General features: G+C 31.8%; 1 protein-coding gene across 1 annotated transcript; it reads right to left on the bottom strand.

The window, feature by feature from the left end:
* Nucleotides 1-7,808: 7,808 nt before the first annotated feature.
* On the bottom strand, nucleotides 7,809-9,566 carry LOC112522297 (UDP-glycosyltransferase 91D1-like). The gene has a single exon (XM_025131428.1). It carries the CDS (start codon nucleotides 9,443-9,445, stop codon nucleotides 8,018-8,020), a length of 1,428 nt encoding a protein of 475 aa, XP_024987196.1. The 5' UTR covers nucleotides 9,446-9,566; the 3' UTR covers nucleotides 7,809-8,017.
* Nucleotides 9,567-16,874: the final 7,308 nt, after the last annotated feature.

Genomic DNA, 16,874 nt, shown 5'->3' with positions numbered 1-16,874 from the left:
CAGGGGCGGAACACAAACCTTCTAACCGTAGGGGCCGGAACTAGTATACTATATATTTCAAAGGTACCAAAAATACATTATCCAAAGTTATAACATTCTGGTCTTAGAAATTACTTTTGCATGTATATCCTCATTCAGACTCGTTAGTAATTTTACCATACATCTATTACTATAATTCGTTTTGTATCTCAAAAATGATCTGTGTTCAGATATGAAATTATGTATCATGAGTATCAATTTTAGTATTTCAAAGCACACCAAAGTTTCCAGTGTTCAATTTTTTCAACTTTTCAAAATAACAGTGAAAACTCTGCTATAGATACATAATTTTGGTTCTATGCAAAAACAACTTAAAACACAGAGCATCACAACACAATTTTACTTCCAGAGTTGCATTTGGAGATGAACAAAAAAGGGAAACTTGCTGTAAGTTGGATATGTAAACTGTGATACACATGAATCATGGAACTCCGAAACTAGGATCTTGCGTATCTTGATTTGCAGCATACAATATACAAAAAGGGGTCGTTAACCGTCATGTTTAGAGTTCTTCGTATATGAATATATGCCAAGAGAAKCAACAACCTCTAGAAAAGAAGATCACAAACTAGCAGATACACAAAATGGACTAGGACGAAYGAGATCACAATAACAACATGARTAGGAAAGCTTTGTTTTTATTCTCATTACAGGTTATAGTTTGCATATCTCAGCAATTCTTTTCATTGGAATGTGAGCGACCAATTATACCAGGAAGAAACAAGGATAATGCAATGACTTTGTGTTCCCTTAATCCCATAAATTGAAATCCATATTTGACTTTCATGTGTCATATCGTTTACTCTTTTAACTTCAAACTTGACAAAACAAGTGTGTAGGTTATAGAAAAAAGTGATGACTAATTAGACTAAGAAGAAGGTATTTACAATACAAAAACTTTTGAACTAAAAGAGAAACTAAAACATGAGTGTCAAATTTCAATGACAACAGTTCCAAAATGAGAAAATTTTAACAAAGACAGATGATTAGGGGACTAGTTTCATTTATGCATGAGCTCTGTTAACTGCCAAAAACCGGCCAATGGGGCGAAACACAATGGATACATGAGATGATCCGTATTTAATTACAGTTMTGAAAAAGAACTCTGTAACTAAATGGTGACATTACTTGCTAAAATTTAAAGAAACGGAGGAGAAAAACAGTGCCCGAATTTGAAAATATGTTGTTAATCACATGATTACATCTCCAATATGAGGAAAGAAAACTCTTGTACATGTACCCTTGTTTTGTGAAATCCGTAGTAAATTTGGATCATGGTTTGAATTCAAATATCAAGAAGATATTCTAAGTGAAGAAGGATCCCTAAGTTTTGTTCAGTATCCCACACAAACATCAAGTTACAAACATATACAAGAATTGAGACCAAAAGTAGTTCAAACCCATTTCCATGACTGTTAAGTGTTAACCAAAGAAACCAATGAACAAACCCATGACTGTTAAGTGTTAACCAAAGAAACCAATGAACAAACCAGTGAACTAGTGAAGAGTGAACTGTTAAGGCTATTCCAATGGTACACCGTGTATTCATAGAATCACAAATCACAAGCCCTAACTTAACTCTACAGACTACTCAATCTGTCAATCTGTCATTAGCAATTTAGCAATTTAGCACCAAGCAGTAGCAATTTGTCATTAGCAATTTAGCACCAAACAGTTTAGCACCAAACATGCCCCTTGCATTTTTTCAATACAATTTAGCACCAAGCAATTTAGCACCAAGCAGTAGCAATCTTTATCTAGCCATCTAGGTCTAGCAGTCAACTGGTCAAGCAGAAGCAGTGAATGTGAAGCAGAAGCAAAGCAGTGAATGTGAAGCAGAACAGGAAGTTGAACAACAACAGTCAACACCAGAGAATGAGAGAAGCAGGGGCTTACTAGTTACTACCGTCGTCCGTCGCTGACTCGCTGTCGTTCTCGCTGTCGCTGCTGCCTGCTGGTCRCTGGTCGTCGCTCCCGCCCCGCCTCCCTGACTGTCTCGCCTCAGTCGCCTCTCCTGGTCGCTCGCTGCAGTGGTGGCCCGTCGGCCGTCAGTCCTTCACGGCGTCACCGTCGTCCGTCGCTCTCGGTTCGATTAYCGCCTTCGCCTGAGTAGTCGTCTCTCGGGATTGGAGGGGAGGGGCCGATGGAAATTTTTGGTTTTCTCTAAGCTCAGCCTAAACTACTCACAGGTATTTGGGAAAAAAATCACAGGGGCCTGGGCCCCTATAGGCCCATATTGTGTTCCGCCCCTGGTTGTATCCGTTCAATTTTATGAAATATTTTTATATAATTTCTTTACTTTAAATTTTTATTATAGTTTAATTTATTTAGATTTAATGATGAAGATGTAATTTGTTTAAGTTTTAATGATGTAATTTTTTTATTTAAGGATATAATGATGAAATATTTCGAGTTCAATGATTATCTTAATTATATTTTAGATATTTTGTATTTAAAACGAAGTGTGTATCTTGTATTTGATTATGTTTATCAGTTAGTTATTTAATTCAAAATACAACTTTAAAGAGTTATATTCTGCACTATTACTTGTAGTCTTCAATTTTAAGTAATATATATCGGTAAACAATATTTGATGTATAAAAAATGGTTTTTTTATTAACATGGATATCCAACCCGCTATCCGAGCCGACTAATCTCAGGACGACCACTTGCTTTGCGAGTTGCTCGGAGTCACCGTATTTGAACCTTCGTGGCAAGAAAAGTATTTTTATTTCTTCTTGAAACAATTTCATAACCATATATGATACAACTTCATAAAAAAATATTATATGAAACAATTTCATATGATTAAACAATAAAATCGACGAATGATGATAGTTTACACGGTTTGTGGAAATATGAGTGATTTACATTTGGTGACCCCGCCCCCTTCTCTCTCTCTCTCTCTCTCTCTCTCTCTCTCTTTATATATATATATATATATATATATATACTATATTATAAAACATTTGACAAAAACTTTTAAAAACAATTTTTTATGCATGAAATACTGTTTATTGATGCATATTACTTAAAATTCAAGATTACAAGTAAATTGTGCCTAAGTACAACTTATTAAAGCTTCATGTTTGAATTCGTGTAACTAATTGCAGATAAACATAATCAAATAGAGAATAAACATTTTATTTTAAATATAAAAAATCTAAAATATAATTAGGATAATCATTGAGTTTTAACAAAATACTTAAGTATTATCTTTATAAAAAAGTATATTATTAAACTAAAAATAAAAAAAATGAATAAAAAAATACACAGAAAAGAAATTTTTTAAATAGTTAGTTAGGTAACAATATCAATATTTTTTTTTCAATTTTTAATATTATATTTTATTCAAAAATAAACCATTATCGTTTTCTGAAAATTACATAAAACCATATTATAACATCGATTAAGACAAAATAAATAAAAAGAAATATTAAAATAGAGTTGTATTATGTTACATTATATGAGTACCCTTCTAGTATATATATAGGTTCCTATTTTTTATAAGTTTAAGAAATTTGAAAAGCATGCGGGTGGATTGGGCCTAAACAGTTGGCCAATTTGCCTAGCCCATTTAAAGTTGTAGAATAGATGACCCATAATGACTACAATATTAGGCCAACAAATAATTCAGACATCTAATGAAAAAGAGAGAGTAGAAAATGGATAAAATAACACTTGCCCCCTACACACACAAAATGTCGAATTTACGTACGTTCAGCTTGTTTTCATGAGACCAGTGGGATTATTTTTTTACACTTGAAACATCATATCAATACATTGTGTAAGTAAAAAAAAAAAAAAACCGAACATTCACAGCAAAAACACTGTGAATGTTACTTTCACAGCGTTTTCCTGTGAAGTTTCAAGTGTAAAAAAGTGGTGTTACGAGTCTCACAAAAACATGTTGGTTTCATGTGATGCCAAGCCTACATATAAACACACACACACACATATACATATATATATATATATATATATAATATTATTAAATAATTTATAATATTTAATATGTTATTTATTATTTATTAACTTTCTAATTTTAATTTCTTTTAAATTTTATGACGTAACGTTTCATGTTGTCATTATATTTATTTTGAAGTATATTTAGATTAATTATGACATTCTTTATTTTGTTTTAGACTATTTTTAGTTAAGCATTTATGATATATTACAACTTTATTGTATGGACTATGAACATGTTATCGTTAAATTTGTTTCAAAGTTACGATTTTAAAAGGGAAAATTGCACCAAAATGGAACCAACTTTCACATGATTCCTATTTTGGGGAACGAACTTTCAAAATTGTCATTTTGGGGAACAAACTTTTACTTGATTCCTATTTTGGGAAACCAACTTTCAAAATCGTCATTTTGGGGAACCAACTTGCACCTAATTCCTATTTTGGGGAACCAACTTGAAAAATAATTATAGAAAAATGGGAAAATTACACCAAAATGGAACCAACTTTCACCTGATTCCTATTTTGGGGAACCAAACTTTTAAAATCGTCATTTAGGGGTCTCTATCGAACTTTTTGTTTATTTAAGGGTCTGATTGATCTGTTGAACATGTAACAGATAATTTAAGGGTCTCTATCAAACTTTTGGTTGGATTTGCCAAATTTGATTTAAACTTTAATATTGACACAAATTGGTTAGATATAAAAATCTTGAATGTGATATTTAATATTTATTTTTTATTGCATCAATTAATTTTTTTCTATTAAATTGAATTTTTTATTGCATTAGAAAAAAACAATTTTTATCGTGGTAATTTGAATTTTTTTCGAAAATCTTCAATTTGATATCTGAATTTTAAAAAACGAGATTTGAAATGAAAAATAGATTTTATTGCATTAATTTTTGAAAAGAAATGAATTTTAGTTATTTTTCTATAATTATTTTGCAAGTTGGTTTCCCAAAATAGGAATCAAATGCAAGTTGGTTCCCTAAAATGACTATTTTGAAAGTTGGTTCCCCAAAATAGAAATCAGATCCAAGTTGGTTCCCCAAAATGACGATTTTGAAAGTTGGTTCCCCAAAATAGGAATCAGGTCCAAGTTGGTTCCCCAAAATGACGATTTTGAAAGTTGGTTCCCCAAAATAGGAATAAGGTGAAAGTTAGTTCCTCAAAATAAAACTCAAGTGAAAGTTGGTTCCCCAAAATGATAATTTTGAAAGTTGGTTCCCCAAAATAGAAATCAGGTGAAAGTTGGTTCCATTTTGGTGCAATTTTCCCATTTTAAAATTATTAGATTGAAATACATAGATACAAAGCATATAATATGTACCATGAAACCCTACAGAGTAGATAGGAGAAGTTCGTTGACAACACCCGAGAAATAACTTGATAGCAACAACAAAAAGAAGCTTTCAAGGCCGAGTTTTTTGGCCATGAGTTCGAGAGGCCAGGAAGATTTAGGACCTGTGACAATAACCTGAGGATAAGAAGATTGTTTTGGATAATTCGAATCATACTTCTCATTCTGGTTGAAAATATTGTGTTTGGATTTGTCGTTTTTCTTACAGGGAGTTTAATTGTTTTTGGAGTACTTATCAGGTTCGATTGCATTGTTTTCTTTCAGATAACATGCTATTTTTAATGTATGATTTGATCTGATAAATATAACAACCTCATTCAGCCTATCGAATACATGATTCAAGTTCTGGAGACAACTTAGCATGCTTGGCCCAGTAAAAGGACAACCCAAAATCAAAATTTGTGTAATTTATACTTTGCTGTAAAATTTGATCTACAAAAGATGTTTGATGTAAACCAAAGTGTAAAATAGTCAATTTTATCATTCAGACCGTTTATTCAGTTCAATAACCGAACAATAATTTAACTAGATACGAACATATTACTTTATCTAGTTAGGCAACTTAACATTTTTTATTGATTGCGGCAAAATGTAAAGTGTTCGTTTGCATATTGCTAATGTTTACAAATCTTGCATTCTTATGGAATTATGAATCAGTTTGATTTAGACGTAATATTTTATATTATAAACCTCTGAACTCATTGAGCATAAAGCATGATTTATTTTCTTTGTCGACGTCTATCCCAAGATCAAGATTAGATGGTATTATTGATTGTGGTAGTGAATGTAACCATTGATAGTTAATACTATTGTGTCATATTGGTCTTGGGATATAATGACTTACACATGATCGATGTGTCTGTAGAAGGGGGGTCGAATACAAACACCACAAATTGTTCATTTTTAATTCTATATTTTGGAATAGAACAAAGAATTACAGATCTGTCGTGGAATCTGGGAATGTAAGACCGGTGATCTTAAACAATCTAATTGGTGACAAATTTACTCATAGTTGAAAAGAGTGATATAAGGAGATACTTTTTTTTTTCAGATCTAAAGAACTAAGATAGTATTCACAGAATGACACCGATTTTGCCTAAGAAACTATCACTCAGAAGTTCTTTCAAAATGTGTGAATAACTATAAATGACAAGGGTGACCTTTTATAGCCACGATTACATTAAATGCTACTATCTAACTTTAACGTGTGTCTTCATCTGATTTGTTGATCCATGCATGTTTGTACTCTTTAATTTAGCTTTTTATGATTGATGTAGACATTTGTTAACCTATCATATCCTTTTGTATGCAGAGGGAATACTAAAGAAAGTATGACACCAATAAAATAGTTTTTTAGAACTTATTTTGGCAAACATGTTAAGCATGTTCTCATATCAGGACGAGCTGGTAGAGTTGGTGAGCCACACTTGGAGGACAATTTTGCACTCCAAAATCCGGTCTGTCAATAGTAGTGTTTGTCAGACTACTATTTGACTTTATCTTGTATTGATCTTTTTTTCGGTTAGATGACAAACTAATCCGCTTTAATGAGGAACTTAACCTCATTTTAACTAGTATTGGATTTTGTTAAAAGCTATTCGTTGATAGTTACAAGACTTTTACAAAGAAAAATCTTATCTCTTATATTTCAAAATTTAAGCTATAGATTGGATTTCAACTATAAAATAATTATGAAGTTAGAAAAATCGAATTGAGTGACTTAGAATAAAACGTGGGTTCTTGAAAATCAAGATTGAGTGACCACGCACATAGGTCAATCGGATTCTTCCATTCAGATGGAGAATAATCAAATCGATTTGATCTCACATTTTCATTTAAACTATGGATCCAATAGCGTCTAAGATCCGAAGCTTTTGAACTCATCAAATTTATAAGGTTCTGATGTTAATCGACATGTGTCATATCCGATTAATGTTGTGTATCGGATATGAGCATTACAAGGCAAATAATAAGAATTTTTTCTAAGTGTTGAATTGAATGCTAGTTGTATTATTCACAAATATGATGATTGAGGCTAATAGATTAATATAGTATTTTTACTACCTAACTGTTGGGACTGAAGATTAGTTCAAGATAGCATTCGATAGATTTTATATCAACATATTATATGTTGGTTTTTAAGTAGTTGATGTACGCAGTGCTAGTGCTGCTTTTGATTTGGGATATCATGAGACGTGAACATACAAAATCTATAAATTCAGAGGTATATGACGACATTACAAATAGGTCATATGCCAAATTTCCGATAGAAATGTTACAAAGAAGATAGGTTGTTATATTACCTATAAAAAATATGTTCACAAGACAATCTCAAAAGTATTACACAAACTTGTTAATAAGACATTTTATTTTAAAATTGTCTTAAAGAATACTTAAAATGCTTAAAACATTCTATACATTTATTATAACACGTTTAAATATTATCGTGTACGACGCATCATTTTTTTTTTCTGACTCATCACTATATATATTCATGCACACCATTACACGTGTCCTAGATTTACAGAACAGGTCCTCAACCGTCTTTTAACCTTAAAACTGTAAACAGCAATTAAAAGGTTGATTTATAAAACTCAGATTAACTTATTCATCATCAACTTCATGAACACCGATGCTTGAGATTATGGCCCTCAACCGTTCGATGGAACACTCATCCTCTGCTTCTCCAAATACTTTACAAAGTCGTCTGTATACTTGTTCTGTAGCTTCGTATCTCCAAATATTTTACTCAACTCCATTGAGTTTCTCTTGTACATCTTCCCTTCATCTTCCACCACCACCAAACGCACCGACTCCGCCACCCACTCCTTGGTAAAGGAACCATCTTTCTCGTCTCTTGGGACCTCCATTCCCACCTGTTTTTCCACCAGTGCTCGGGCATTCAGACCTTGGTCCACCAGAAATGGAAGCATTATTAGAGGCTGACCGAAGGTTAACCCTTCCACAATTGACCCCCAACCACAGTGAGTCAAGAAACCGCCCACCGACACATGGCTCAGTATCTGTAACTGAGGCACCCAGCTCTTCCACAACATCCCACGGTTATGGGTTCGCTCTAAGAACCCCTCTGGCAACTCCACCGACGTGGAACCTGCTGGCTTTCTCAGACCCCAAAAGAAGGGTAACCCTGACAGCTCCAGACCCAACGCTAACTCACCCACCTCGCTGTTGCTCAGCATAACCTCACTTCCTAATGCCACGTACACCACTTGACCTTTTTGTTGACCGTCTAGCCACTTCTTGATGGTCACCCATGCGTCATCTTTCTCATCTCCGACGTCGGTGGCCTTTGCCGGTGGCATTAATCCCACGGGAATCACCGGGAGGTGGTGCAACTCCTCTAGAAGGGTTAACCATTGGGGTTCAAATTCATAGCAATATCTTATAAACACACAATCAGACCCCTGAAAGATCATCCCGGAACGATACGTATCTGAAACCCCAGAAGCATTTAGACAAGTGCTGCTATCGAGCATCCATTTGACCTCATGCTTCCGGTAGCATACTTTGGTAGGGAAGGGAACCCACTTGGGTGGCACCATGAAATCCTCCACGGTTGTTCGTTCATGCGAATCGTTTATCATTTCTTCCGCCGACCGTCCCAAAAAGGCGAGGAACCATGCGTTGACAATCGAGAAGAAGGCTCGTGAGATGCCAAGGCCCGCGGCGACCGATGGCAACCAGTAGGGAGCGAAATCATAAATAATCCAGTCCGGAGAATTGTCCTGGAGAAAGCGAGTGAGCTGGTGTTGAAGACCGTCGAAGGCCTTCTTGAGGTGTTGCATATCATGGGTGCGGATGTCGATGGTGGCCTCTGCATGCTGAGGCAGGTGGTGTTCAGGTGGAAGTGTGAGTGGAACCAAAGTTATAAGTGGGGAGAGATGGGAAGGTGGAAGACGTTGGATGTTTCGAGTGGTGGAAAGAAAAGAGACTCTGTGACCCTTTTGGGCTATAAATTTGGAAAGGTCAAGGAAAGGGATGATATGGCCGAAAGCAAGCCATGGAAACATAGCTACATGAAGCTGCTTACTTCTACCATTGGAGTCGGTAGCATCCATTGCTGGTGGTGTAAGCGATAATGATAAGCTGATCGAGTCTGGTTTGCGTTGCGTCTTTTATACAGTAATACATTGAAGTTATCGGTTTTAGACATTTTCTTTTTTTGGTAAAAATCACAAGTAATGTAGTTGGGAATTGGGATTTGTCTGTGTTCAATTTACTCTTTCGATTGCACTGGAATTTGTCTCCATTCCAGTTACCATCTCCAAACACGTGTAATATTTTAGAAATTTTGGGCTCTCTTCTAAGCAAGAAACAATATATATAAAGAGAGTTTGTTTCGAGTGCAATTCAACGTATTTATATAACTAACGCAACCTAATAAATTGAAATATTTATAGAAATGATGACAGTTTATTTATTATGATTTAAATATTTATGAAAGATGAATAATGTTCATTAATTATGATCAATATTTTATATTAGGAAACAATCAAAATTCTTATGAAATTACATATTCATCAAATTAAATGATCGGTTAAGATTGAGTTGTATTAGTTGTATAAATATAAGGGATTGTATAATAATCCATCTCTATATAACATGGATGATAGTTTTCATCAAGTCTCTCTCCTTATAAAGAAGAAAATTACATCAACATGCAACCAATTCTCTTCACTTTGATTCCTATTTTAAAGAATCGACCTTTAAAATTGTTATTTTAGAACAAGAAATGAAATTTACATATATTTAAGGATTTGACAACCAATTAAGGGGGTTGTTTGTTTATCTTTTTATAGTTTCGTTAAGAGGTAACCTCTGAATCACCAAGATTCTTGAATCTTGTTAGGTCAAAAAGTCTTGTCTCTTAATGGTTCTAAAACACTCTTAATGAAACAATTATATTTCATTTTGTACTATATTATAAAAGTCTCTTAATCATTCTGCATAAAACCATTCAATAACTGCCAAACAACCCTAACATGATTCTAGTGGAAGTTGATTCACTAAAATAAGAATCTAATATTACAAACTATCATGGTTTTATAAAGAACTGTTTATTTATTTTTAAATGCTATGTAAAATTAAAATTTTACAATAAAATAATTTAACATATTTAAAATAAAATACATGCCCTCCGCTGGGTGGCCGTAACTATTCAGTGAGTCAGAAAATGCCTCTTTATATTAATGTCCTTGTAGGCAGATTCCGTGTGAGACCGGTTAAGATTGTTGATAATCAATTTCTTGTCTAAATACATAAACATGAGAATAGTAAAACAAAATGTGAGATAGGAACAATAGCGAAGGTTATGAGTGAAATGGATTATAGGTACATGTAAAGGTAGAATAATAATATCAATAGATGGGACGAAAAGGAAGTGAGTTTTCATGTTAAAACCTAAGGAATTGAAATTTCATCGTTTAAAATCACAATACATTATCTTCGAGGGAGTATACTTTAGTTTTGGTCTTTGATGTGATCCAACCAAGTCAAAATAAAAAACCTTCCTTACTTCTATCTTATTGGAAGAGAGATTGTACTGTGAACGCTCGAGTATAGATTCCCTATGCTCATCGGCCGGGGCCGGCCGGCCTTATATACATAGAGATGTATGTGTATATATATATTCTCAAATGTAATTTATGTGTATATATATAGATTTGGGATCACGAGTCTTACGAAAATATGTTGGTCTCACGTGACCCCAACCTTTACAATGTTTTTGCTATGAAGGTTTAAATTTTTTTTATCTTCACAGTGTTTTGCTGTGAAGTTTCAAGTGTGAAAAAGTGGTGTCACGGCTCTCATAAAAACAATCTGATTTCACATAAATTCAACCCTATAGACATACATATATATATATATATATATATATACATATATATACATACATACATTTGTATACACATATATACATACACACACATATATATATACATACATCAACATCTTTTCTGTCAAAATAAGTCTGATTCTCATGAACATTTTTTTTCTAGTGTCTATATCCTAATCAGGTTTGGAATGATCTTAAGCCTAAGCTCAACATCCCTGTTGTCCTAGATAATTGGGTTGCTATCATTAGTATCTTCCAGCAAGCCACCAAAGGCAAGACCGTCTACCACCTCTCGCAGGAAAGAAATTATCGTATCTTCAAGAATAAGAGGAGATCACACAATATGGGGGTTAAGACCATTACTGATGATGTCCGGTCCAGGCTTCTTAGCTTGACCATTAAGCTCTCCCCGAATGTTGTTCGGGCTCGGCTTGCCTGTAACCTTCCCTAGTGGTTGGTCTCTCTCTCCTCTCCCCCTTTTTTCTTCCTTTCTTTCCCCTCGGGAAGCCTTGGTTCTTTTCTGGTGGATGTGGTTCGCCCTCATCCGAGCGCGTAACTTGTTTGCTTTTTAGCGTTTTTGGTTTTTTCTCTTGATAGAAGGGGCCTCCCCCCTCTAAATTAAAATATATATACATACATACATATATATATACAACACACACACATATATATATATATATGTATATATATGTTTACGTACCCGCATATTCACACAATTTTGTAATCTACTAAACATAAAACTCATAGCTTATTGTTTATTTAAGTAAAAAGTTTACTATCAAACAACTCCAACCCGTTCCACACAGAACTCGCCTCCAAGATAACTAACATGAGGGGCATTTTTCGACTCACTCATCTATTGAAGCTAGCCAAAGGTGGAGGGGTCGGGATGGGGATTGAACCCTGGAAGTGTCTTGTATTTGAGTAAAGTCGCGCCACCAATTTACCAACTGAGTTACGTGTCAAATGCCCATAATTTATTGTTTATTATAATATCTTATAGCTATATAAACAAATCTGATAAGGTTATTACGTTTCATTTTTGTTTTTAATTTGTGTTATTGATATATCATTTTATCATATTATATTATCATGAGATAATGCATTATAGTATACAATATGGGACCATTTTACTATCTACAGACCTTAAGAAAATGAAAGCAGACGATATTTTAGATACGACAATTTTTAGTATTCGTAAGTAAACGTGTCTCTAAGTTTTGATCCAATCGATGAGGTTGAGTTGTAATCGTTGTAGAGGATTCACAAACCTCTTATTTAATATCGTAAACAACTATTGTTCTTACATTTAATCTCTATTAAACCTTGACAAGATAAAGAAATGGCATGTAGAGGTATGAAAATGGTGATCTCCTTTATATATAGATATATAGTTACGAGGATTATAATCGTATATGAAGATTGGCCAGGGTAATTTCATAGCAACAGTAAATTGTGGATGATAAGGTTAATAATATTGTTGTTAATTGGTCCTTGAGAATAATAACACAATCATACCACTATTCATGCATAAAGTCTAACGTTCAACAACCAACTAAAATACCAGACAAACAAAAATTGAAACACGTATTATGATTCTCATATACCACTACAACTCGAAGAACATAACCGTTAATTGGTTTTCTTGTTACAAAAAAATTATAATATAATCACTTTTTTCAGCAAGCGATAAGGTAGTTAACTGGTCCCGAGATTGTCTAGGTAACTTCTTCAGTACTCGTTTGGGGACCTGATAACTTTCTCAACTTATCCGTCTTCAAATCAAACCTTATAACTGAATGGCTAAAGCTTCTTGATTTCCTCTTGTATCGATTAACTATAAAATACAGTTTTTCATTCAACAAAACACATGGCTGCTTCCAACATTCCGCAACCCAATAGGGGGTAAAATGATATTTGAAGTCCTCTTGTATCGTCTCCACCTTTCTCCATGAGTTGGATTTCAAAAAGTATATAAAAAACGTCGTGATTGTTGGTTGCAAGTAGAAGCTTGTAGTCGTTACAACTGTAATACAACCCAAATACTATTGCGTTGGTCACGTGGCATTTTTCGTTGGTGGATCTAGACAAGGTCTTATATTGGTCCGTTAAAAGATTCCATAAAATTAGATCAGAGTATTCCGTGTCGTTGCATTTGTTATTTATGCGTACAGATACCAATCCACGTACAGATGCTAGAATCGACATGTTTTCATGACTGAATGGCAAAGTACGGCTGACAGTACTACTTAGACCGTCTCCAAGTGATTTGAGATCGATGGTTTGAAACTTGCCCGGGGTTGTTTCGGACAAGAGGATAAGAAGAAGGTTGTGGTGGTGGTGATGCATCTCCACAAACATTGGTGTTGTTAAAGAAAACGGTGTAGGGATTTGGCCGGCAGCCTTGGTAGTATGTGGGAAAATAATATGTCCGGTAGCATCATGTTCTCAATACATGGATCTATTTTAGATTGGAGAATGCAGTGATATATATATATATATATATATATATATAATAAATAAATAAAAGGTGATCAAGGTGTTTGTTAATGGCTAACAAATATAGTAATATTTGATTCGATAAATATGGAAGATAAATTGAATGCTTGTTTTTTGGTTATTTGGTTTAATTTGACTTGGAACAGGAAAGGGTTTCTATCGTGGTCGAGCACCTTCAAATCGCCCCTTGCTATTGATTGAACCCAATATTCTAGACAAACAAAAACTGAAACATGTATTATGATATTCATATACCATTAAAACTCGAAGAACATAGCTGTTAATTGGTACATATCTGCTCATAAGTTCTTAATAACATGAAAAAACAGAATTTTAACAGTAGCAATGTATTTGAATTCAAAGACTGCTGTAAAAACTCACCTTATAAAGCAAGGAATTTGAAGATGAAATCACACACAGAAATCAACTTCCAAATTGATCACAACTTCAACTTCACAACTTAGACAAACACACAGAATTCTCTTTTCTCAGTTTCTTTCTACAAATAGCAGGTAGAATATCCTTCTCAAAATTTCTCCTTTAAATATCTTGCCTTAAGAAGACGGTTTCCCCCTCACACTATATTTACATGCATGCATATACACATATTCACATTTTCATATATACATGCACCTTAATTTATTTATAAACAGTTAATCACGTAATCAAATAATAATTACCTCAAATTATATAACTAGAACCCGGTTATCACACATACACACACACACACACACACACACACACACACATATATATATATATATAACATATAATGCATTTTTAATCATGTAAATAAAAAAAATATATGCATTGATGTAAGTAAAAATATTTGTTTGTGCATTCTAATTTCAATTATAAAGAAAAAAAATAGGTATGGTTGAAAACTTTTAATTGAACCACATCTTGATTATTACTTTAATATATTTTTGATATATATATATATATATATATATATATATATATATTTCGATTGTTTTTGATGACTTATTTTTTCAATTGTCATGTAATTAAAAATATACATGTATTTATGTAAATAGTATTATATATAGTTCTGTATATTTGTGGATTTAAATTTCCTTCATAGAATAATGAAAACAGAGTTAAAAGGTAGAAAAATAAAAGGGGTTAGCAATTAATGTGTTGATTGTATTTTAAAAATTAATCAAAATAATGAGAAAAAAAGATAAATATGATAGAAAGTTTCTCATTGAACAACATTTTTGGTTCTTCCTCTAATATAGATATATAGATTTGTAAAAATATGTTGTTATTTCGTGCATTTTGCTATATAAAGATTTATATACGTATATGTATATATATATATATATTGATGATTGTAAACACAATTTATTTTTATATAAAAAGATTTGTTTTGCAAAAGAAATCTAGTAATCCAAATACGATAAGTTTATGAATTAAGTCCTTTGAGTTGACACAATGAATTTTTTTTTTACTTTATTTCAAATCAATAACTTTACTTTATTTTAAATCAGTAACTTCACTTTATTTCAAATCATATTACTTTTACAATTGTTTCTAACGTATTTTGTACAAAATGTCGATATCATTGTTCATAATGTAACGAGTACACATGTGATAATGGTGTAAAACGAAAATTGAAAAAACAAATGATATACCATAAATTAAATAAATAATGATAAGAGTATAAAGTGTAAATATTAAAAATATTTTATCCTAGTATATATAATATATAATAATATAATTAAGTCAAAAACCATTTAATATTGGGCTCATTTCGAAGGTATTGACGAGACGATTATAATAGAATAACTTGATAAAATAAAAACGTATTTTTTAAACATATTTTATATAAGATTATGTATATTAATTTGATGAGGGTGTAAAATGTAAAATTTAAAAAGAAGAGACATAAAGTAAATTAATTAAATAATTATAATGGTATAAAATATAAATTTAAAATTAAGAAAAATGGGTTTCGAGGGTGAGTGAGGAATGGCTTCTTTATCATGCATTGTGAGGAAGGTGTAATAAGTCTTTGAGTGAGATTGTAGGATCCTACATAGGACCACAATTTTGTTTGTTTGTTAATATAATATAATTAATGAAATATGATTTTTTGAATTTGTTATATATTTTTATTTGTCTGTTAAATATTATATAATTAACAAAATATGATATTTTGCCATGTAATGTCAATGCTATATTTTTAGACAGAGATACAAAGTAGCACATTTTTGTTTGTTTGTTAAATATTATATAATTAATAAAATATGATTCCTATAATTTGTTATTTGAATATTTCTTGATATATATCATTTAACTTATATGTGAAAAATACAAAAGAAATTTTTGTGGGTATCAACAATGAAATTGGAACAAAATACATATACGATTTTCTCAAAGTTTAAATATCTACAATAATTAGGTTATAAATTTCCTAAAATCAAAATATGTAATTAAATTATATTCAACTTCAAAAGTTACTCTATTTTAGTAATATAACATTAACTATATTATTAGAATATATTAAATATCTATACTATATTATAAATCATTTGACAAAAACTATTAAAAAGCATTTTTTATGCATGAAGTACTGTATATTGATGCATATTACTTAAAATTCAAGATTACAAGTAAATTATTCATAAGTACAACTTATTAAAGCTCCATGTTTGAATTCGTGTAACTAACTACGGATAAACATAATCAAATAGAGGATGTAATTAGGATAATTACCGAGTTCTAACATAATCATTATCTTTATAAAAAATTTATTGTTAAGAAAAAATAAATTAATTCATTATTTGACCTAAATTAAATTATAATAAAAAATAAAATAATTGAATTATATAAAAAACAAAAACTTTTAAATAGTTAATTTGATATTAATATCGTTATATATTTTAAAAAAATTATGATGTCTTCAAATTTATTTTTATTCAAAAGTAAAAACATTATCTTTCTCAAAACTACATAAACCATATTATATCAACAAAGACAAAAAATAAAACGAAACATTAAAATGAATATGTATCTCGGTGCATTGCACGAGTACTATCTAGTATTTTTAAATTACTCTTACATATAATATGAAGAAAAATAAAATTGGTCAATCTTCTATATCTTAATTAATTAATATTCTTCTTAAATTAATATATTAAAATACT

The sequence above is a fragment of the Cynara cardunculus genome, assembly GCF_001531365.2.
Source record: "Cynara cardunculus var. scolymus isolate 2C chromosome LG 1, CcrdV1, whole genome shotgun sequence".
In the NCBI taxonomy this organism is placed as follows: domain Eukaryota; kingdom Viridiplantae; phylum Streptophyta; class Magnoliopsida; order Asterales; family Asteraceae; genus Cynara; species Cynara cardunculus.
Note: the sequence above shows the minus strand (reverse complement) of the source record. Positions and strands in the feature narration are given on the sequence as shown.